Source organism: Syngnathus typhle, linkage group LG6 (assembly GCF_033458585.1).
Source record: "Syngnathus typhle isolate RoL2023-S1 ecotype Sweden linkage group LG6, RoL_Styp_1.0, whole genome shotgun sequence".
NCBI lineage: Eukaryota > Metazoa > Chordata > Actinopteri > Syngnathiformes > Syngnathidae > Syngnathus > Syngnathus typhle.
In genome coordinates this window covers 13,005,151-13,028,910 of record NC_083743.1, presented here as the reverse complement: position 1 = coordinate 13,028,910, position 23,760 = coordinate 13,005,151, and the positions used below count along the sequence as shown (strand labels likewise).

The 23,760-nt window shown below is 42.5% G+C and overlaps 1 protein-coding gene across 3 annotated transcripts; it reads right to left on the bottom strand.

Moving 5' to 3' along the window:
• Positions 1 to 583: 583 nt before the first annotated feature.
• On the bottom strand, positions 584 to 23,495 carry septin4b (septin 4b). 3 transcript variants are annotated; one of them, XM_061280772.1, is made up of 12 exons: positions 7,109 to 7,505; positions 6,177 to 6,509; positions 5,833 to 5,929; positions 5,633 to 5,719; positions 5,200 to 5,323; positions 4,974 to 5,108; positions 4,447 to 4,564; positions 4,254 to 4,355; positions 3,733 to 3,829; positions 3,470 to 3,632; positions 3,138 to 3,237; positions 584 to 1,620 (listed from the first exon to the last, which is right to left on the bottom strand). In XM_061280772.1, exons 1-12 carry the CDS (start codon positions 7,448 to 7,450, stop codon positions 1,552 to 1,554), a joined length of 1,767 nt encoding a protein of 588 aa, XP_061136756.1. In that variant the 5' UTR covers positions 7,451 to 7,505; the 3' UTR covers positions 584 to 1,551. The 3 variants fall into 3 exon arrangements, with proteins under 3 accessions (XP_061136756.1, XP_061136754.1, XP_061136755.1); XM_061280770.1 differs by lacking the exons at positions 6,177 to 6,509; positions 7,109 to 7,505 and adding an exon at positions 23,218 to 23,495; XM_061280771.1 differs by lacking the exons at positions 6,177 to 6,509; positions 7,109 to 7,505 and adding an exon at positions 20,931 to 20,938.
• Positions 23,496 to 23,760: the final 265 nt, after the last annotated feature.

Genomic DNA, 23,760 nt, shown 5'->3' with positions numbered 1-23,760 from the left:
TTTTTTTTTTTTAAACCGGCATAGCAGAATGATCCATGGTCTTCAGATGCCGCGCTGTCGCCATCTCCTGGTCAGTTAGCGAAATGCTTTTGCTGATGTTTTTTTTTCTCTCAATTAAAACAAATCAATTAGCCAGTTGGTTTTCTTTATTTAATATCTATTATCAGACAAAACCAAATTGTGAATCAGTCACCTAGGCTATAGCAGAACAAACAATCCATGGTCTTCAGATGCCACGCTGTCGCCATCTCCTGGTCAGCTAGTGAAATGCTTTTGCTGTTTTTTTTCCCTCTCAATTAAAACAAATCAATCAGCCAGTTGGTTTTCTTTATTTAATCTCTGATATCAGACAAAACCAAATTGTGAATCAGTCACCTATTGTATAGTAAGTCTTTTTTTTTTTAATTCAAATAATGACCTTTATATTTTTTAGTGAAAAAAAAGTTTTTTTTTGTGAAAAAATACATAATGTATATAGTAAGGCCTTTTTTTTAGTTAAAAAAAAATCATGTTTTTTTTCGTAAAACAAAAAAAAGACCATGTACACTAAAACTTTTTTAAAAAGAATTAAACAAATCATGTATTTCAAATTATAATTGTATTTTTATTAGCATTGTTTTGTTAATTTTCTTGTTTTTGCATATTTTCCCCGGTCTTTCAACTTGCATTTACATTATAACATACATATACTTGAAGCATGAAATAAAAAATTAACTACGACAATGTGACACAAAAGTAAATATTGCCAAAGAATAAAGGGTGGAGGACAACAGGAAGCTGTGCTGAATTACAACAACATGAGGTTTGTAATCACATTGTTCAGAGTACTAGCATTAAATATATTAATAATATAATGCACAAAGATAATGAACTTCATATGACAACGTTAGCGTTTGTCATAAAATGTGAGCTAGAAATTTAAATTCCAAAGTCCATAATTAACCATTACTGGATTAGATATTGGTTCAATGCAAAATTGCTTCACACGGTCTGTACGTATGTATGTAGTTAGGATTTTAGCCATCTGCAAATTCACTACCACTTTTTGAATAAAAATGCTGAAACAAATGCGTCTCCAATAAAATTTAGTGAGATGCACGTTTAAGTGTTGCCACTAACAAAACACGGTGGCAATTTCAACTTGAAATCAAATTCATCGACAATTTCCATTCATTCAACTCATACACAGCAGGTTAAACAACAATGTTGCAAAATAGTTTTCACGAGATAATCTGTAGAAAAAAATATTTCTCGGTCTTGAATAAAGAAAAGACATTTGATATATTTATGTTGACTTCTAGTAATAATAACAAATAAAAATAACCTGCACCAAAGTAGAAAAAAAATAGCCAAATAAATGTTTGACAGTTTCAAGAGAAATTGATTAATTTAAATTTCTGAACAAGTGTCTCTTGTTTGTTGTTTTTACTCAATGATATTTGACAAAGTGGAGCATTCTTGCTTCATCCTGACGAGTTCATCATGACGGGCACTGATGAGGTTGATGAGGTTGGGATGGGAGGTGAAGGTTCAAGCGGGTGACGCAGCATGTCAGTAGGCGTCCTTCCTGGTGTGCATTTGGTTCTGAATCCTCTGCAGCATCTCTTGCATGCGCCGCAACTGATGGGACACGTCACAACATTACACATTACACACACACACTGGTGGGCACTAAAAGCCACATTCAATCAATAAATCACTGCGATTCCAATCACATGACCTCATCTGCCGCCACACTCCAGCACCCAATATCTTGACATAATGCTTGATTTTGATAGTATAATGCTATTTGTCAACACAAAAACAAACAAAGGAAAGATAACATAGAAACAATAGTGTATTTTTATTATTTGATGGAATAAATTGGATCAGGTGTGATAAAATAGAGGTAAGTGTAACATCATCTTCTGTAATTGACGACAGCATTAAGTAAACAGTGAACCTCCACTAGGTGGCAGTTCATTGTTTCCGGTATTATTTTATATGTTTTTTTTTCGTTTTTTTTATGTGTTGCCGCGGTAGCAGTTGTTTGAGGATTGTAATTAAAGCTATGCTAATTTCTGCTAACGCAGGGTGTTTTGTTAGACAAATATGTAATAAATATTCAATTGATAAGGTGAATTTCTCTCATTTGAAGAACTATGTGAAGAACATTGTGATGTTATGCTATCATAAACATTTTTATTGTAAACGTGTGGGATGGGTAAAACTATTTATAGAAACATTTAAGTATGATCTTATTATATTGTGGCGGTCCAGAACTTATCGCTGGCATCTGGCCAAACCCTTGTACTGCCAAAATCAACCTATTCAGCATGTTCATTCAATCATGAATAATGAATGCCTTGTCAAAGAGCGCGAGCCATTGCATACATGAATGCATTGTAAAAAAATAACATACGTGTGGTGTGGAGTGACCTAGCGTGTGGATTTGTAAAAATTATTGTACATTTACAAAAATCATGACAAGAGAATTTAGCCTGAAACCATCAATATTTACGTATATTCTAAATGTGCAAACTTCACCATATGCTGCTGTTATTATTGTAGGCTGCAATATTGGAGCAGAATAGGTGATATACTTTGCATTAAGTTAATTTTATTCCATTGGATATGGATCCTACTTATTTTTTGAGATTACCTATGCTGAAACAACTATCTAATCACGCCAACTGCCAATGTGACCCAAAAAACATGGAGAGTGAGAAAAAGAATGAGGACCAACGAGAACACAGCAGATGGGAAACTGACAGGAGAGTGCAACCAAGTATGAAACCAGTCAGAAGATAAACAGCGAGATTATAGCTTGTAACAATATGGAGAGCGAGAACAAACAGTGAGAATGTGTCCAATATGAGGAGAAACATAGAGAAAATAAAGTGAAAACAGTCATGAGAAGTCAAAGAAGTGGCCAAGGATCAACAAAGCAATCTCATTTAAAATGTTTGCTGCTGAAACATGAGCTGCAATAGCATGAGGGCCGAGGACCCTTAAAGGGCCTCGTCCTCCAAATGGGAGCGAGCCTGGCCGTGGCCTCCGTACTCCATCTCAAACGCGTGCGGTGCCCGATGCTCGTGATTGGCGTGCCGCTGCCCGGGAAGGAGCGGCGACTCCGTTTGGGGGTCAGCGGGCCGTACCTCTTCGTCTTTTTCCCGAATCAGCTTTTCCGTCTGACTGTCAGTGACGTCGCCCACTGCTGGGATGGGGAAGTCGGTGCCGCTCTCTCTGGTTAGCTTACTGGGGACACACATGCACACACGTGCAACATTAAATCTGGTTGACATCTAAATACTTTGTACTCCACCATTTTCGGGGATGTTGGGCTTTGGACTGAAGTCTCAGGATGAACCTCAAATATGAATATTCTATTTCCTGATCTGGATATAGTCTATCATTAGCCAACAAGTAAATCAGCTCAAAGCTCGCTAAAAATGTGAATCAACATTGTTCCAATATTTTCGCATCATACTTGCGGTTGCGCTCCTTCACAACCATGCGTGTCATATTCTGGATGCAGTGGGCTCGGTAGTTCTCGTAGTGGGTCTCCCGGGTCACGTCCTTCAGGTCCTGCATGTGACTTCGAACCAGCATGTTCCTCAACTTCACAAAGTCACAGTGTGCCGAGTTCTCGACTGCAGAAGGACCAATGTGAAGATGGCAACATGTTCAAACCATGTGGCATATTTGGTGTCTCAACTTTGAACTGGGGGGGGGGGGGGGGGGGGTCCTTACCTTCGACGATCCCCCAAGGGTACAGACGACCTCGCACCCGCTTGCCTTTGGCTTCCACCACTGTGTTGCTGCCGATTACGGCAAATGGAATGCTGTCCTTATTGTGGGAATAAGTAGAACGAATGAAATGTTAGGACAGTAAGGGCAAAAGTGTTGGGAAACCAGGCCTGGTTGCAAACAATCCCTTACTAAAGGCATCCCAATACTTCTGTCCGTACAATATAAGGTCACCCTCTCTTTCCTCTTTGTCGTTTCTGCCTTTGCAATATTTCCGAGAGACTGCTGCAAAGACACGACACGCTTCACGGCATGATGAGCCCGCGCGAAGGGAGCTGGAGGTGGAGGCTGACTCACAACTGCTAAATCAAGAGGAGCTCAACAAGGTCACGCTCGCTCCTGTTTTATTTCATTAACCTGTCCTAACATCACATCGTGTGGCTGGATCATCCTCGCAATGTTCAAAGTGAAAGAAAAAATGTATCTCGTTGTGGCTGCTTCAGCACAAATGGTCTCACTCTCACCTTCAACTCTTGATCTTGCTGCTTGAAGTCGTCATCTTCATCAGAGTCGCAGTCGGGGAACTGGTATATCTTAATACCATATAGCTCGATCTCTTCTCTAATCTACATCCAGTAAAGCCAACAAAAGCATTTTAGCCGCTAGGTAGAAGCCCCCGAAATATCAGTTATGCAAGAAAGAGCTCAACGGCCCCACCTTTATTTTTTTCTTCTTGACCTCACTCGGGGTGAGCGTGTCTGCTTTGGCCAACACTGGAACAATATTGACTTTCTCGTGCAGGGCTTTCATAAATTCCACATCCAGCGGCCGAAGGCTGCAAAACACAACACGAGTATGAATGAAGTAAGTCTCTGAATGCAGCAGGGAGGAGGAGGATTCACTGTTGGCTTGTGCAATGACCACCAGTTGCCAAGAGAGGGAGCAGTTTCCCCGCCGTTGTGACTTTGAATCGCCCCTGAAGCACGACTTTATGCTTTGAGGCGGTCCTTAAATACACATTATGGCATGATTCAAAAAGAAGAAGAGATTAACCTGAAGACAATTACTCGAGTTTTCCACTCGAGTAATTGTACGCTAGTGACTGTACTGAAGCTGAGGCATTCATTGGTAATCATGTCGGTCAATCAGTGGCTGTGACCAAAGTGGGTCAAATCTGATCCATTCCCGGAGGGCAGATTAAAGGTACGGTCGTCCCTGGGAAGGACACGGCGGCTTTCTCGTACCCGTGGCCGAAGGGGGAGATGAAGTAGAGGCAGCAGTGCACTCGGTTGTCTTGGATGTTTTTGCGGTTGAGGCCACTCTCATCCCTAAAGTATTGCTCAAACTGCTGGTCGATGTAGTCTGCCACTGGCTTCCAGCTACAGAGGAGACAAGCAGCTTCTGAGCACGCGCCCAACAAACAGCAGAAGCGGACAGTGTCTGTGTCTCTGTGTGTGTAGTGTAGTGTACCATTCCGTGTTGTTAACAGCATCGCCAAAGCCGGGCGTGTCTACAATAGTCAGCTTCAGCTTGACTCCTTTTTCTTCAATATCAACAGTGTGCTTGGTGATTTCCACCGTTTGCATGATCCGTTCTAAAGAATGACACAAGCACAAACAACAACGTGCTGGTAAGTCACAGCAGCGCGCACTTTCCCAAACATTCCAATTCACAAGTGGATTTTCCATCCAATAGCACCAACTTGGCACTTTTTGCTACTGGCAAAACAAGGTCAACAAGGTGGCATTTATCAAACCTTATTCCATGTTGAGACCATCTGATTGACCTGAGGGTCACCCGTTAATAGAGCAGATTTACCCTTGCTACCTCACTTACATTTGAGGACACACGGCGGAAAATTAAAAGGAGGAATAATAATTGAGGTGGTACTGTGCATGGTCACCTTCAGCATTGAGCAGTCTCCTGTCTTTGTAAAGATCTGTGAGGAAGAGACTGTTGACCAGGGTGGATTTTCCCAGGCCAGACTCGCCTGGAAACACAGGTCCGGTCATAAGGAGAAAACAAGCAAGAAAATACCCATTGAGATTTGGTGCTGGGTTTATGGTCAAACGTTGCAGCTGATTAGTCGAGGCTAGACATTACCTGCCACCATGAGTGTAAAGTCAAATCCTTTCTTGACCGACTTGCGGTGCACTTGGTTGGGGAGTGTTGCAAAACCTACATATTCCTTGTCCTGATCCTGAAAAGAAAAAAAGGAAATTAGGACGCACTGCATTCAGAGAATTGGGCACTTAAGTGGGTTGTTTCATGGGGTCTTTTGGTGACAATGTTTGGTATGTGAATAAGTCAACACGAGCACAGCGGCACCAGTAACACAAAGCAAGAGTCACTTCCTGACCCACCAAAACAACAATCAGCTTCTAAACTACACACGCACTGACGCACACACACACACACAGACAGATATCGTCTTCTCGCTATGTTACCTCATTATTGCTGTAAGGGTCAAAACGGGCCCACGGACTTTTGGGTCGGGAGTGACTGATGGGAAAGGGCAAGTCAAAGTCCACGCTTGGCGGCAAACTGGGCTCGCAACCTGACTCCAACTGGGCCCTTCCCGCCACAAGGGGGCGCAAACCCGATGGGGTGTGAGGGCGCTCTTGGCCCTCAGCGTCCCCGTCTGCATCATGAGCCTCTTGGCCATGATGAAGCTGCTGTGGACTGTGGTCACGCTCATGTTCAAGGTGCTCATGTTCTACATGACAGCAGGGCTCTTGCAAAATGTTCTCCACTTCGGAGTCATCGGAGTGGCTGGAACGCTAGATGAGTTGGGGGGTTGAATGAGGAGGAACAGAAGGATGAAGGAGGTGGTAGATGGCAAGTGTTACTTTTTGAGAGGAGGTAAAGTAAGACTTTGCCATCTTACTAAGGCAGCCACAGTGCTGGGAATTTCATGATTAAGCATATTTACTTCTGCGCTTTTCAATGCGCTTGCTCATTCAATTAGTTAAACTTCAATATTAATTTCAGATTTTTTTTTTTTTTTTTTATGCCAGACGTCCGAGTTGCAGTTGACTTACAGTCTATAGAAGGCTCACAAACGCTCGTGTTCGGCTCCAGTTACCAAAGACTGGTGGCTTGCTGGCTGCCACTCAACCAAGATGAATAATGTAGCGGCCACAAGAGAGCCATCAGCCCATTTCATCTCGGCTACAGAGTGGCCCATGTGATGACTTGCACGCACATTTACATATTATCGCTGAGTCATTAATAAAGGTTGATTTGCTCTATTTGGAAAAAGGCTTGATGTGAACCGACACAATCAAATGAGATCCGATATTCTTGTGTCTCGTTTTACTGATGTAGAATTTGTTCTCGCATTGGCAGTGTAAGTGACGAGGCAGGCAGTGAGCGGTACCTGGTCCACATCAAGTTCCCCACTTGGATGTGGGGGGACGGGATAGGAGTCCCGCTCGTCTGATGACGACGGCATTTCATGGTCACTGTCCTCCATTGCAAGTGGGGCTAAGGTGAACTCTGCAATCTTCAACCAGAAGGGAGTATGTTCGTGGAATGGTTTAATACGGAACAGAAGGGTCAAGAGCACATGGTTGGAGAACCAGGAATTGAGTGAGAGCATCATGATTGGGCAAAACGGAGAAGAACAAAAAGGAAGGGGGGGAAAAAAAATCATCATTGACAATAAACAAACTCTCTCCATAGTCTTGTCATTTTGCAGCCATCCACAGCTTTGGGGCATGTGGTGCAATTGACAGTTGCACTCTTTAGGAAATGAGTGACCTGCTTTTCTGTGCTACAACCACAGCTGAGAGATCAATGCCCAACACACTCAGTCGTGTGACCTACATACATACAAACATGGATTTAGTCAAGCCAAAAGTAAACATAATTCATATTTACTGCATGCTAATTCCATTTTAGTGCACAAACAATCCATGCTGTTCACACATCACACCCTTGATGTAGGCTTCTGCTCATTCAGTAAAGATGAAAACGTGAACGATCAAAGTCACACCACAACAAACAAGATGACCCAATCCTGCTCACCCTCTGTGCAGAAGCAGGCGCTTTCTCACGCAGGCTACTGAAGATCTACGAGAGCTTTGGAACTTCTGTTTCGCTTCCCTCCGCAAGCTTCTCCTCAAGCAGGAAACAGGAAACGGAGGTATGAGCCTCAGAATTTATACATCGCCACCACCGGATGTCGCGTCCTACATGGCCATCGACCCTCTCGGCACCCCCGGGATACTGATCACACACATTGATGAGATCCATCACTGCGGCAGTGTCCAGTACAAACATCACACTTTGCTGTTATCACACACACCGTGCTATTCAAATGAGCTACTAAACCCATTTTTGGTTAATTCATCAAGTCTAAATTATACATTACAGGGATGCTAATGAACTTACTAATTAAGTGCATGAATTACCTACAAACTATTTATATGCCAACATAATTGTGTAGGACATTAACAATTAAGGAAGCGCTCATTTGTATGGAAATGTATGCCGCACTTTTCTAACATTGTCTGACTAACATATGTGGGTCGTCTTCTATTCCAGCCTCTATTGTGATACAGGGATCAAGTCAAAATTCACACAAATGCGTTTGTGTGTTTAGCTCACACTGCTCAAACAGAAACAAAATGATGCAGTGACCAGTCAGCACTTTTTGCTGCAGAACAACAAAACGCTTGATTGTTAAGTATTTTCTCATTAAAATAAACTGTGCGAATAATTACACCAACTCAATAACATATACCGTATTTTCCGCACTATTAGACGCATTTAAAAACGTACATTTTACTCAAAGAAAACCAGTGCGCCTTATAATACAGAGCGCCTTATATATATGGATCAATTAATGAATTTGTTAATCCATACTGGTTGTACACAGTGCTCTGCCAAAATGTTTCAGTACGTTTTAGTACGACTAGTAAATTACAAGGTCGCATCGCTTCCCAACATTACGGCAACTGTCGTCAGGGGGCGTCACCGAATGGCTGTTGTACCCGCGAGGCTATTTCATTTCAAAATAGGCTGCTCCGTTAATGTATCGAAGAATTTACGGATTGATATGGAAGGGAAACATAGGTAAGCAGATCGAACTTTAGTCAGTTCCGATCATTTTATAGGAGATCGTTTGAGAAACGCGATTGTTTACACTTTGCTGAGGCTCATGGGGGTCTGCGGGCTGAGGCTCATGGGAGTTTGCGGGTGGGTAATGCTATAATAATAGCTGGCTGTTATTATTAAATAATAATATATATAATATATAATAAATAATATTATTAAAATAGGCTATTTCATGTCAAAATAGGCTGCTTTGTTAATGTTTTGAGTAAATTTATGGATCGATATGGAAGGGAAACATAGGTGAGCAGTACCAGTGTTAGATCGAACTTTAGTCAGTTCTGATCATTTTATAGGAGATTGTTTGAGAAACGCGATTGTTCACAGAGGGCTCATTGGTTATTGGCTAGTGGATGCATACCGCAACCCTAGTCAACCTCAGTTTGTTGCAGTGTAGCTTCTATTTTATGCGCCTTTTAATCCGGTGCGCCCTATATATGAAATCATTTCTAAAATAAAAAATTCAATGAGGGTGCGCTTTATAATCCAGTGGGCTTTTTGGTGCGAAAAATACGGTATTTTAAAACTCAATACGCATTTCTCATGTTAAGCACGACACGACCAGAACAAACCCAATGCCTCAAACTAAGGGCAACATATCAGGCTCAACAAAGCAATTAAGCAAGCAAAACCTGAGCCACTTCACAACAAAAGTCTCCACAATGCTCCACAAGACAATATTGACAGCGGTCATCACATTTAGAAGGGGCAAATTCAAACTATCTAATCAAAACGCAGGCAACAACAGACTCCCACTGGGGCCAGTCTCATCAGAGACATGGACCAATTAAGCTTTCTTTACTTGGAGCAACTGGCATTTAAGCTCTACTTAATAATGAAATGGCCTAATTTTATAAGTGAGTAATGAAACACTTAATATTAGATGCTAAGTATGCTTCTGTTCAGGAGCTCAGGTCCAAAAAAATAAATATCACGACAATAATAGAAAATTGGGTCGTCCTATTGTTGTATGCTGCTCATATTTGGTCTAACGAACCTAAAAACAAAAATTGGTAGTAAACAATTCCACCTCAACACCACAAATGATATCACGTGACGATTACAAGTAGTCAACTGCTAATCCCAGGAAATCCATGCCCTGAATCCAATTAAAATGAAATGGACCACTCTCTTCTTAAATACTTCAAATCATAGAGCGAGGTAGTGACAGAAATCTCATAGGTACACCGTTGACCATGTAGAAAACAGTCACAGTTGAATGTCACAGTTTTAGTTGCAATCAGAGGACTAACTCCATATTTTCTTGCATTTTCAGTTCCCTTAGGTTTAATCGCCTGGTGTCCCAATAGAGAGAAGAGACGTGGAGCGTATAGAAATGCTATGATGGGACTCCCACATGGGCCCTGAGAAACAATGGAGGGACGAGAAGCCCAATTCAAAAATAAACCACTTGCCTTGTTACTGTTGGACGGTGGCAGTGGGCTTTTGCTGCAGCGCTGCTGATAGACGATGATTTGTGGCAGCTCTCAAGGGGAGGCCTACATCTAATGCTCCTTCTATGACATGGGAAATGCAAGCAGAAGTTGCCAAAAGTCGTTACCCAACTATATAATATGTTGTTAGTGAACGTCTGCGATGAAAGCAGTTTTCAGCTCTGGAGGAAACGCAGTTGACTGACTCATTTGCAATCCCACAACAATAATTACGATAATACGATTCAGTGCGTGCTAAATTATTTATGGACACCGGCGATACGGTCGCTATTTGATGTTTACGACTTTGAGACAAGAATGACCTTCCCAGCAGCATCAGGAACAGAAATCTATGAAGAATTGCTTTATGAAAACAAAAGTGGGAGTACACGAGCTAAATGCCAGTGAGGTCTTTCTCTTGTGGCGAGCCCAGCGGCAGGTGGTCAAGTCAGCCATGTGCGCTCGGAGTGAATGCCAGCGTTGTTTGAAAAGCACCAGTAAGTCTCTGTGTGACGTCAACCTTCACCATCTCTCCAGACTTCATGTACAATCTGCCTTGCAAGTCATATTAAGAACATATAGGTGGTGTGATTTTCAATTTCTGTTACGGTTCTACATTTTCAAACAATCATTTTAAATCAACAAAAATAAGCATAAAACTAAGGAAAGTTTCATCGTATCAGAACGCAGCAGCATTCCCCTACAAAGTCTAGCACAGACACTCCCAGATGGCCGTACCAGGCCCACAGTAGCACAATAACCATGTGTGTGTGCTCAAAGAGAAGAGGTGACAAAAATAAATATTTGATGCTTCCAACATTCATTTCAGAAGATCTGTGCACGTTGCATTTGGGTTTCATGAGTTTCACAAACTGGTTAAAGGAATCTATGTCGGACAAGAATGTACTCTTGATGCAAGATTACAATAACAAAACTGCCAGGACACATTAGACAGAAAACAATGCACGACAACCAAGTGGTTTTGGGACAATTTCAGCGGAAGTGGTTTGGAAAGCTCTAATTGTGTATTTATGCATCTTGTTTGTTTAAGCGCAAAGGGACAAGCACAGCAGTAGAATTCTGCTGAGGATTCATGTTGAACCCATGGGAGGAAGAACCAAAAGCAACCTGATCTCAATCTTAAGAGCTCCTTTAAGTGGGCCAAGTGTGCTGCTGTAATAACTAACATGAGGTGCAACACAAATTGGACAGTCAGCAAAAAAACAAAAACAAAAAACAACCAGACATGTTGCTAAAGGCACTGTGAACCAACCACACTGCTTTCTGACACAGACAAAAAAGTGACAGTGACGTAAGAAGGTGAATGAAGAGGAGATCTTACTTCCGGTCTACTTTCATCCTTATCTGGCCTTCATGACGGCGATTACCGCAGATTGCCTAAAAAGGCTGACAGTGCCCACACACACACGAGAACTAACGCACACCCACTTGGGTCAGAGATGGAAAAGACAGTGTCATTCTGTGTCTGCGGCTCTGGGGATCATATTGCAACTGGCTTACATTGTAAGATGATGTGGTCTGGTTCCAAGACAGCAAGGGAGTTCCACTCAACCGCAGCGAAACTCTCGAGTGGCAAGTGTCAATGTTCCAATATGCACCTCTTTGATTATCGAGTTTGTGGGAGTCATTTGGAGCTAAAGCTCAGCCTTGTCCATTCTTCCAAAAGGGAGTGTACAGGAAATGGAGGACAGTGCCACCTGCTGCTCAGAAGTTGAAAGATCCCACTTTGCTTCAAACTTCAATGTGAGAGTCATCTGCATCCGAGCATTGGGCAGCATGCAGTACTTACATATAAAGTATGAAAACTATGCAGACAACCCATTCTCAGAGTGAATAGCTTGTGTAGATGGGATCTCCCTGGCTGCAAAGTATACAATGCAGTGGATGTGGATGTGCTCTCCACTCAACTTCCACCACCTTTGTAGGAACACAAATATTGCTTTACAATAGCAACAAGCCGGGAGACTAGAATCTCCCTTACTTACACTTCCTACACTTCCTGCTCTATTCTATCAAGATCACACAGTAGCATTCCTGCTGGAAAGGTGCTAAAGCGTTTTCTCACATTCACCCCCACAGCCACATATTGTGTATAGAGGGAGGGGGGGGGGGTAGACTTCCGCTTGATGACTAAAAAGTCTTATTGAGATTAAACGGGGTGCAGGCTTTGTTTTTTGAGTTTGAGTCTATTCATCTGTGGATTGTTGTGGCCGACCGAGCCTGACACGCACATGCACCCTTCCTGCCGAGTGTGATCACCTGCCAGCACACAATCTGTCTAAGGCTCATTTAGCATCCTTATCCAAAGCGAGAACAGCAAGGCCGGCCATCTGAACCCAGAAGTCATGAACTGCAATTTTGAATGTCTTGCTCTTCTGACTGCTTTGCACTGCACTGCACTGCATCATTAGCAGAAGCATGCACAGAATGTCAAATGGCATAAAGTTGACTTGCTCTGGAGAAAGGAAATCAGTGTGCTGGTGAATGGCCTGACGTCAGCCTTTCCAAGCAGCCAATCCGAGTCCTCTGTTATAACAACACAAAACCACCTTGTGTAATGTCTTATCACAATGTGGCTGACGAGAAAAAAAAATGAAAAAAGTCTCAGATCTTGGTGAAACTGTGGTGAAATTGTACCTCGAGCAGATTCAATATGAGCAATTACATCAGAGTCTGGAATGAGTTTCCTGCCTCGCAAAAGGTGCCAAGTTGAGTGGAAACAAACCGTAAGCAGCTCAATTATTCTCACATTCATTACTTTTTCATAAGCAGATTAGGAACCTGCAGTCAGCAGTCCTTAGGGCAGCAAAGATGGAGGTTTACAGTTCATTACATGGGAGGAACAAAAGTTCCCCTCAAGTTTGCTCCACATGTAAAACCCACAGAAAAAAGCGTATTAGTGGAGCTAGAAAGCAAAGGTTGAGCAACTCCATCTAGAGTACCAACTGTTTGGGTTAAAGTTCATCTCAGGCTCTAAATTCACCCATAGGTGTGAATGTGACTACAAATAGTTGTTTATAATCACATAGAGTATTCATTCCCCCGCTCTCATCCAAAGTCACATGGGATACGCCCTGCAAGATAAGTGGTCGACAAAGATACTGGAGAGGAATAGATGCGTCCAGTGCGCAGGTTTTACAGCAGCCATTGGGCTTAATGCCTTATTTCACATGTTTGTGTGGAAGTGGGCTGCTCCACCACTAAGAAGTCTGCACCAACAGTGGTTTAACAAGCTGCTTTCCACTAACATCTAAACGGTTGAATTCCATATGTAGACTATTGTTTATTTGAAAACAACATCTGTCTTCCAGAAGCAACCAACATGTCCTCATAGTTCTCAGCCACCGAGAGATTCTCACAGCCAAAATGTTGCTATTGACAGAGTGTATCCGAACATTGACAAGCTGAATGCGATAAACTACTGGTAAAAAAAAAATCAAAAAGAGTGAGATGCCAATGGTTATTCAGCTGAATTGGGACAGTGAGCCTTCTCTTGCTAAGATATATGTTTAAAGGATTCATTGTTTGGCAGGGACGATGGCACCATGGCTGGTTATGAGAAGGACAAATCGAAGAGGTTTCAGACTCAAAATTGAGAGAAGAGTGGGAGAACAGTATTCCCCTTTGGCGTTACACACACACACACACACACACACACAAACTACCCCTTTGCAAGTATGACCCCAAAAGGACAAAAATGAGTGACTTGCCAATGAAGAGCAGCCATAAAGCTCACATTCCATACTTTAATTCAACCCTCCAGTTACAAAGTTAAATATGGCTGTAACGGTCACAATATAAGCCAAGAGGACATAACTGGAAGGAGTTTTACAAAAAAAATGTTCTTTGGTATATAGCAGCACTGTGGCACTTTCAGAACATCCCACTGATTTTCCAAGTGCTGTACAAACACTATAAACTAAAAGTAGCATGTTGATGTCACCCACAGTGGCCGGATCCAACAGTCAAACTTCAACAATTCAATACAAGTAAAGTATATGATAGACAAAAAAAAAAACACAAGCCAAAGCAGATTTTTTTTTTTTTTTTTTTTTTTTTTTAAACTTGATAGCAATGTCATTTTTCGACCCTGATGCTGCACGAATGAGCCACAGAGCAACAGCTGGTACACTAATCTGACGGAAGCTATATTGGGTTCCCGCAGACCATATGTGACTGAGGACTGATTGCTTAGCTTTAGGTGTGATTGTTTGTGTGCCTGTGTGGCTTTAAATTCAACTCCAGATGTGCACTGTTTTCCGTGTATTTGGTATAAAGACAGTCACTTTATAAAAGACACCATGCTAGTAATTCCATAACTGGCTTGGTGAATTGGGAGGCTGGTGGTGTTTGGCAATCTGCGTACTTGGATGGAGAGAGAAAAGTTAAGCTAATTTCAAAATCAAATTGGAAGTAAAGATTGCACCACCTAATCTCCATGGTATTTGCAACTTGCTTTGAGAGGTACAATTGCCTGAAGGGGTCAAATAAAATAAAATAATTGTGTATATCATTCAAAATCAATGCATTTCTGAAGTTGAAAATATTAGTCACTCACTGAGGGGAATTATTGGTGGGTAGTCACACATTGCAGTGAGACATGGGAACGACTGGTTTGCCCTCATAAATTCAGATGTGAAAATGCATCATTTCACAGAGCTACTTTTCCTACATGTTCTCTTCCACTATTTGAGAGCAGGAATCTGATTGCTGACCTTAGTTGGAATTCTCAGGCTAAATCTAATAATAGCGTACACACTCGCAAGCGGAAGACTTTCAATTCAGCACCCGGACCCTGTTCACCAGTCCCTGTTTTTAGTTTGGCTCAAGGTGGACAAAGTTGTTGATGCAAAGTGAAAATGTCAACGGGAGCAACATTTTCAACCTACTGGACTACTCTACACACGTGATGCTGCTGCCCCTGCTGGCGCAAGTCCCGGGGAGACTGGGCGGCAAAACAAGAAAGTCGAGTGAGATAGAGGAGGGCTGTGCTACACTGACTGCTCTTTCAGAGGAGTGACACAAGGCTTTTTTGTCTGCACAATCACTGAAAAACAAAAGCGCTACAGACAATTGTGATAAGCGCTTGTTGCAGATCAGTTGAAATGTTATCTCACAGGGCAACAAAAGATAGACAATGTCCTGCATTCGGTGAATGAGCACTTGTGTGTGCTTAGAGTGGCCCATTCACAATTGCTACAGTTGCCTAAATTAGGTTAGTGTTATATGGTGAAAATAGTCATGAGATTAAAACGTCAATGTTTTTTTTTTTTTTGATACTTGAAAATGAAAAAAAAAAAAAACCTTTGTGATTGTGAATGCTGATTAGCCACAGTAGACTAAATCATTGTGTGCTTCGATCAACAGTTCATTGTTCATTCCCAAACCATTAAAGATTGTGGCCTACATTCTCCTGTCCAGTTACTGGAAAAGCATTCAAAGCAAGGCCCAGCTGCTATCAAGAGCAAGTTTCCAATTTTCTTTCTTTCCTTTGTCAAAAAGACACTTAAAAATACACAAAATGCCCAGAAAGTGGTCTGTCCTCAAAGCCCATAAAATGTTACCCGTGGCAACCGGTTGACCTGCTAAAACTACTGATTGGTTTTCAACTCTCCTTCCTTCAGACTGGGACTCAAAAGGAGACTAGAGAGGTTTTCAAACAGTAAAAATAAGGAAGTCATTAGCTGCTCATGGCACTTAAACACAAGAGGTGGCGCTTTAAAGCACTCAGTAATAGCTAGCCAAGCTCTCTATGCACACTTATTTGGCGGTTTGCAAGGCGAACAAACTGCACACATGGAGGCAAAAAATGAAGTCAACACCTGTCATTAAAACTACCACACGCAGTGCAGCAGCTAATGAGTATGTTATTTTCTGGAAGACACACATATTTAAATAGAGCAATTATGGTTTGGTTGTATCACTACTAGACTGAAAGGAAAGCAGCTGCCTCCTTGGGGATTTGAATTTAAAGTTGACCCAAAAAAGTTGAGTAGGCAAAATGTGATGAGCGATCTTAGATTATGGAATCTTTTCTTGGGTAAAAATGTCTTGCTTGAGTACTGTCCCATCCAGGTAGTCCTGGAACAGCAGCCTGCTCTACAGACTGTTAAGTCATAAACATTGCACAATCATCCGAAAATGCCTAAATTGAAAAGGGACAAATTTTCCACGTAAGCATAAAGTTGCTGACTGATGGAAAAAACAACATTTTTTTGTTCCTTCTCATAAATCAGTCACTTTAAATGGTAACCCAAACTTTATTCAGGGCGTCGAGGGTGGAGACACTTTGAAAGAGATGAAATCCTGGCGTGGTTTTAGCGTTTGGGAAAAAAAGAGGTCAACACAGGCCACAGGTATGTGAGCACGCTTACGTGGACATTAAAAGAAAGCAACCCTCAAGCCCAAGGGAGTTATCACTGGAAGTGGCAATGAGGATTTTGGAGAGACCGTTGCGCTCCATCAGAAGATGCCAGCAAAGCCCAGGAGGAGAAGAAAACCAAGTTCATCGAAAAAAGGAGAGAAAGGAGGGCCGGCCGAAAAACGGAACAAGTGAGGCAGGGGCGGCGCCTGCTTTGATCTTTCAACGAGACCCATATGTTGGAATTCTCAACACATTCTAACGCTTCCTTCCATTTGATGCTAACATAAAACATGAATCAATACCCAGATAATCTGAAAAATAATCTTCTCGTGGCATCTTCTGCACGTTAAGGTGCTGTCATTGACATAGCGACTCGTGCTTGGATGTGACACCAAGGGCAGTGCATGTTTTGCCCGTGTTGTCTGTCAGCTGCTGGTGCTGAGGGTGTCAATACAACAATATGGCAAGCTAAGCAGCACAACAGCATGCTTGACTCATTTTCCCAGTATGACAGAGTTCCCCATTCCTTTTTCTACACCAAGATCTAGGACGAAGACAGAGGTCAATTAGTTCCCCGTCTTATCAACTGGGAGAGGAGCGGACGAGACAATTTGTCGTCTGGGGACATAAACATCTTCCACTACATCTCCGCCATCTCTTCCTGCTCTTCCTCTCGGCTTGCCTGGCATTTCCTCTGACCGTCCTGAGGCATCAAGGGAGCATCTGGACATAGTTTCTTCAGGGAGTGAAAGAAACTGCAGCTGACGACTGCCTGGTCCGAGCACATCTGTAAACTCGTTGATGTACACTAAGTGTACTAAGTTTATAGTATGGGAAAATGTATTATAAACTACGTGATTTCAATTAATCAATAAAATATGTCAAGAATACAATGAAAGACCGTGCAGGAATCTGAATGAAAAATATTATTACAATCACCATCATCATTGTTATCAAGTTAAAGTAAATGCTTACTGAATACTGACAAACAAAATGAAGGTTCCCTGATTTACTGTGACGTGCAGCTACATGATTTTGCATTAGAAAATGTCCGAAAGAATATGTATGATATTTTTTTTTTTGCTTAAGTCTGTACCAAACAGGCATTCTGCATCTTTTTGTATAATACTGTATTGCACTTTTATGTTCACGACATGTAGCATCATCCAAGATCTAAGATAGGGATACTAGAAATTTTCCACAGCTGGCTTTCAATGTCTTGTCAAGTGCTGAAATTGTCTATCCATCTCTCAGCGCGAGATCCACGCTCCAGGCCTAACAATTTAGAACGGAGTGTAATTCCAGAATGTTTAGAGGTCACGAATGGAATTTGACTGTAAATATATTCTATAAATACTTGAACATTGTGGGCTTGGACTGTGGATGTGAAGGGAAGAAAAGCACAGTGAAGGTGTAAATTTCAATGTGAGGTCATTTCCACCACAACCTCAGAAAATATAAAAAAACAGATTCTTGGATCTTTGAACTTCTTGTGATGTGTGAGGAGTGCATTGTTCTTTCACACTGGGTGGACAAGTTGGGGAGCTTCTATCATGACCTCATGCAGTTTATTGCTTTCATTTAGATTGCAGATTGGGTTTGGTAGAAAAGATAATGTGCTTCTCTGATGCAAGTCTAGAATTTGTGCTTTGCTAACTGAGCGGTAGGAATCAGTTGGGGGGCCATGGGAACTGGGCTGGGATTATTTATAGCGGGAGGGGGGCTTGGCAAGAGCTACATCTTCTGTATGAAGCTTCACAGGAATTTCCAAGGTTGCCCTCTGACCAGAATCTCTACTGAATGCTGAGGCTAGAATAGCTCGAGCTGGAGTGGGACATCTGGATTGATGAAGACATGGGGACAAGAAGCTTGAGTGGACGGAATGTTGAATCTATGTTGTTATGGTTGATAATCTCTTCTTACACTTGCATGACCGATACGAATGTTAAAATTATATTTAAGGAGCTTGCCTGTCTAGGTAATACAGTTTTTTTTATGAAATAATTATATTTCTGAAATTGGTACAAACTCGAGGTCTGTTTTTGATCTTTGATCTAACGAATTAAAAAAAAGCAGTCAAACATAGAAGGGTTTAGGGATAGAATCCTCTGGTTGGTAGCACACAGACAGGATAGTGCAATAGTTTTGGCAAATGTCTTGACAAGAAGAGTGAACACACAAGTACGACCCCCCCCCCCACCGCCCTCTTGAAACATTCATCTTTGACCATGTCCTTGTTGTTACAGTGGTGGCGTGTTCATTAAAGTGTAGCGTGCTTGCTCCCTAACCCGATTGTTTGTCCTTTCATCAAAGTGCAAGAGCCCACAGGGCCGGCTGTCAGAGCCAATGCCGCAGGCCCAAAATCCCAATGCCAACAGTCTGCATCGCTAACTGCACCACTGCAGTTGAGTCGGGACTTGCTACAAATATGACCCGACGTATGGAGGAACTGCGAGTTGTCGTTTGACAAACTCTTGAGTTGTTGCAGGAGTGTGGTATGAGAATGACCATTTCCTTGGTTTAATCATAGGTGGCGTTTTCCTCATAATCAACACTGGCTGTGTGTGATGGTTCAGCGATGCAATGTCAATGACGTTGAAAGGGTGTGGTTTTGCATTTGTGTAAATTCTGCTATTCCAGTTTGAAGGATGACTAATGGTCGACGAGTACAAATACAGAAAAACTGGTGTAGACAGGGAAGATTTTGTTAGCAAGCTAATAGGCTAATAAAGTCCAAGTCTTGTCTGGCATATATATCGAATGGACTGTAGTTTGGATGCTGTGGGCGGCAGCAAATGAAGGCAGAGGGAAGTTAATGGATAGTTGAGCAAAAGCCACAGCGGAGCACATCACTGTGAACGTGTGGCAAAGAGCACAGACAACTGCTGTTCTTCTGCATGTTTTTCATTTCAAAAGCTGGCATTAAGCACAGTGTTATGTCTCTGGGACCCCCGCTCACTCAAACCATTGCAGACTGTTGGACGTATAACTCAGTTTGTGGAAAGAGTGTGGGGAAAGCCCTTTTCTTTTTCAGCACGACTACGCTCCAGTGCACAGAGCAACATCCAAAGCCAAGCTTGGATGAGTTTGACAATCTGACCCCAAGCCCATCAAACATCTTTAGAATCAACTAGCGCCAAGATTAGCAGTCAGAAGTGTCCACAAACAAACTAAAACATCTTGTAGGAAATCCATAAAGCCCCAAGACCAAATATTTTGTTCCTGTCACACAAAGCAATGTACGTGTGTTTATTGCTGTAAGGCTTTTGAGGACACGACAACCAGCCACACCCACAATTCTGGTTTTCACTCACTGGTTGACTGGTACAGGAAAGGGCACCTCCATTACGTCCGGCTGGATTGAGTGATTGCTTTCAGAGGAGAGATGTTTTGTTTAATGAGAGAGCATCATCTAGACTTGGGCATCTATTTATGTAACCAAATATCAAGAGCAAAGAGTGTCACGCTTTCATGCGAACTGACTCTGAGTGCAAAAACAATAACTTTTCACTGCTTATTTTATTCAACACCAAAAAGAATGGAACTAATCTGGGTCCACCATTCAAACCACGTCGGCCAGTCCCAGAGGACTTCAGGTGAAATCTAACCTACTAAACCCTGGACTGGCCAAGGTGATTTTGATGGGCCATTGAGTTGGAATGCTGTAAACGGACTAAAGCTAGCATATTAGCGAGCGTTCCTTGCTCAGACACGGCCGCTTAGTCACAAAGCGTTGTTATCCAGCTGAGGAAAGAGTGCGTTTGTCAAAGCCATATAGAGCGGCTCCTCTCCACCCACCTGCGAAACTCCTACGGCTTAGAAAAACAAACACCCCCCCTTTGCTCCCCATCCAGGGCCCAAACACAGCTGTCAAGCTTTGACATCATGGAGTGAGGAAGCGGGTGGGGAGGGCAGGCTTGACAGCCAGGTGACAGTGGGCTGCTACCCACTCCAAAGATGACCCACCCAACTGCACCACTGCTGTCTGTCTGAGTGAACTAGAACCAAATATACAACAAGTCAGCAGGAAGACAAACTCAGCAGACACACCCACAAACAGAATGTCACCTTCTCTAATGAGGAACAAGAAAATCTGGGCTTTGACAACACACCTTTGTCAGTTGAGGCAAATACATACTTTGGTTGCAAAACAATTACCTAACTTGGCTACCATTCAGTGTTAAAGAGTGGCAGGTTCAGTCATTGCCATTCTTTTCCAGCTTTTTCTGGCCATCAAGCGGCAGGATTAGGTAAAAATTTCTTACCTCCTCGTCTGGTCAGGGGTTGGAGCAGAAACAGATTTGTGGATCCACATCCAAAGAGTTCAGCAACATGGGATGAGAGCAGAAACATTAAGTTCACAAAACGTTACGTAGTTTGCAGGAATAGATCATATATGTTTTGTTACTTGAAGTCGTTTCAAAATACTGTAGAGGCAACATAACATTTTGTGCAAGTTGTCATTATGTGGAGGCTGGTCGATGAACTGCTTTGGCCCCACAGAAATATCACCACTCAAATGCCACTTTGTGATAGCTGGCAAGCATTGTTTCAGCGGCATATACATTTTTCGTAAAACGCCCGTAAGCATCATTTTCATTTTTGAAGATAACATGTAAACCAAGTGAAACATACGACCATCATACTTGCCAACAGTTTATAAGCAACACCCAACACATGCGGTGCACATGACATTCCACAGCTGCTCTACGGTGGCAATTTGCTCGGCTTGTTTCTTTCTCCGCCTGTCCCTCCCTCGAACTACATGTCCAGATCTTCCACCGGCGGCGATTCTGTCAGGCAGCCGCAGACGGCATGCAAGGATGGTCTCATCTTAGAATGCTGCTCCTCCCTGTGCCAGCGGTCCACACTGATCTCTCTCCTTAATGGCTGCCATTTCAAGCAACACTTCATTTTCTAAAAATGATTACAGCTAAAAGCAAATGTGTTGCTTTACTTATGTAGAGTTCAATTTCTGATTTCAAGACCACTTTCTTGATTGCAAGTGTTTTCTGGCAGGTAGATAGAAAGATTCATGTCTCACGTGTGGAACTAAATGTCACATTTAATCCTCGTCAAAACGTTGTTTTCCGGAGTAGTAGTCCCAGCCCTCTTAACACGCCCAAAACCAGACATGTAAAAACTAACAATTCAACATACCACTAAGACGTCAAATGTTGAGGCCCACAAAAATGAATCGGCAGAGAAGAGAGACGCCGACATACACATGAAACGCACTTTGAGTCAGCATTTCTAAAATGTAATCTCGTGATCATATGAACCTCACTCATGTAACTCAATCCATGACGTTAAAACAACCAATATTAACTGAGCATTTATTTTGTGTCCATCTCCATCATGACTAACCGATACAAATCTGCGGAAATCTCTGCCCACACTTTGGGTTCCAGCTCTGTTCATCTCCCACATTATCCTCCATCCAACCATCACCTACCTCCCTTGTACGTTTCAGCGTGACTCGGTCCGCCCCTGCATCATGAGACTTCTCATCTACAAACAACTTTGCCTTGCTTAAGGACAGTAGTCAGGAAGTTGACTAGGATTTCTTCAATGACTAATTGGTATTTGTCCCATAAATTGTGTTCAATTCGCTCATACTCACAAGGAGTTGCACAACTTCAAATTTGAAGTTGACACAAATTTGTAGACCTCATCGCCATTGCCACTCACACACAGTTGACACTGTAAAACTGACGCATAAAACGAAAGAAAATTAAACATTGTATACTCAAACACCTAAATATTCCACCAAAGCATACAAATAGTTTCATCTAGCGATCATGCCCGCTTTTTTAATGTACAAACACCATTGGACAGGCCAACAGAAATGAACACAAACATTACAGCAAGATGGAAGCTGGGACACAAACAAACAGAGGATACAACAATACTGAGAGGCATTTATTCTGCTCTGCGGGGACTATTGCTAGACATTCATTTGGGACCTTCTCTGCCTCAGTGGTGCCAGCACATGGCTCTAATTCATGGTTGCCTTTGTAGTATAGCCCACAGTGAAGACCTATTTAAAAATAGCTTAGAATTTGCAACATAGCGGGGGGGATTCACTATACATGGGAGGTTTGTCTTCCCAATCAATTCATCAAAATGACCACCATGACTCATTCAGAGCAAACAAATTGGGCTCAAATCAAGAACAGCTCTTATTGTACGGAGTGATGCTACCAGCAAACACAACTCTCTTGTGTTGGCAATGACTGCAGAGTCTTTCTGCACAAGCAGAGCCTTTCTGCGCACTTGTACAATATCCCACTGCAGCCCTGAATGTTGCAGTAGAGCTTTGCTCTCGGAATAGTTTAGTGTGCTGAACGTCGCTCTTACTCTTGCATAACTGCAGGGGGATTACAGGGGGAAAGTGCCATGCTTTTTGAGGATACGGGTAAGGGAGACTGAAACACCTGAATAATGATGACAACAGTCAACAGTACCCAAGGAGCGTTGACTCATCGTTGGCCCCCGTAGTGACACCATTTAAAGGGATCATTAACACGAGAAGGGCAATCATTCACTTACCGTGGTTGAACATCACGGAACGAAGAAGGCGGCTGCGGCTGGACGAGTACTCCATCGCGTTAACTTTCACTTCAACCTTCTCTCCCTTTTTTTTCTCTCGTTTTCTTCCTCTTCGTCGTTCTTCTCACTCGTTTGTTTGGTTGCTCCAAATACAGCCGTAAAGAGCTTGACACTTGTCGTGTCCGATCAGACAAACCCGTCCTCGTCGTTTCTCCGTGTGTGCGTGCGGAGTCTTGACTGACTTGCTCGCTTGCCTTCTGCAGGGCAAATGACGTCACGGGACACAGGCGCTCGCCGCAGCTGCGTCGGAATGAAAACAATTGCACGTGCACACGATACGTGAAGCGTCACGTGCACACGCATGCAAAAATGTACCGGGGAAAAGAGAATACGAGTTTTTGGTTTATCATTATTATTTATTTATTCTCAAGTAAAACGTATGTTTTTGTAGTCTGGCAGCAGGTTGGGGGTTCATAGAGTTCATATATTGGTTTATTGCTTACATATAATCATTTATTTATTGAAAATATAAAATAGTGGAAT

What these genes read in the sequence shown, in the direction of transcription:
- septin4b (XM_061280772.1), bottom strand. Translation starts at nt 7,450, where the DNA reads ATGCCCCAAAGCTGTGGATGGCTGCAAAATGACAAGACTATGGAGAGA. An exon ending in ACCCTTACAGCAATAATGAG is followed by an intron (nt 5,930 to 6,176) that starts GTAACATAGCGA and finishes TTTTCTTTTCAG; the next exon opens with GATCAGGACAAGGAATATGT. An exon ending in ATCTCCCCCTTCGGCCACGG is followed by an intron (nt 4,565 to 4,973) that starts GTACGAGAAAGC and finishes TGTGTTTTGCAG; the next exon opens with CCTTCGGCCGCTGGATGTGG.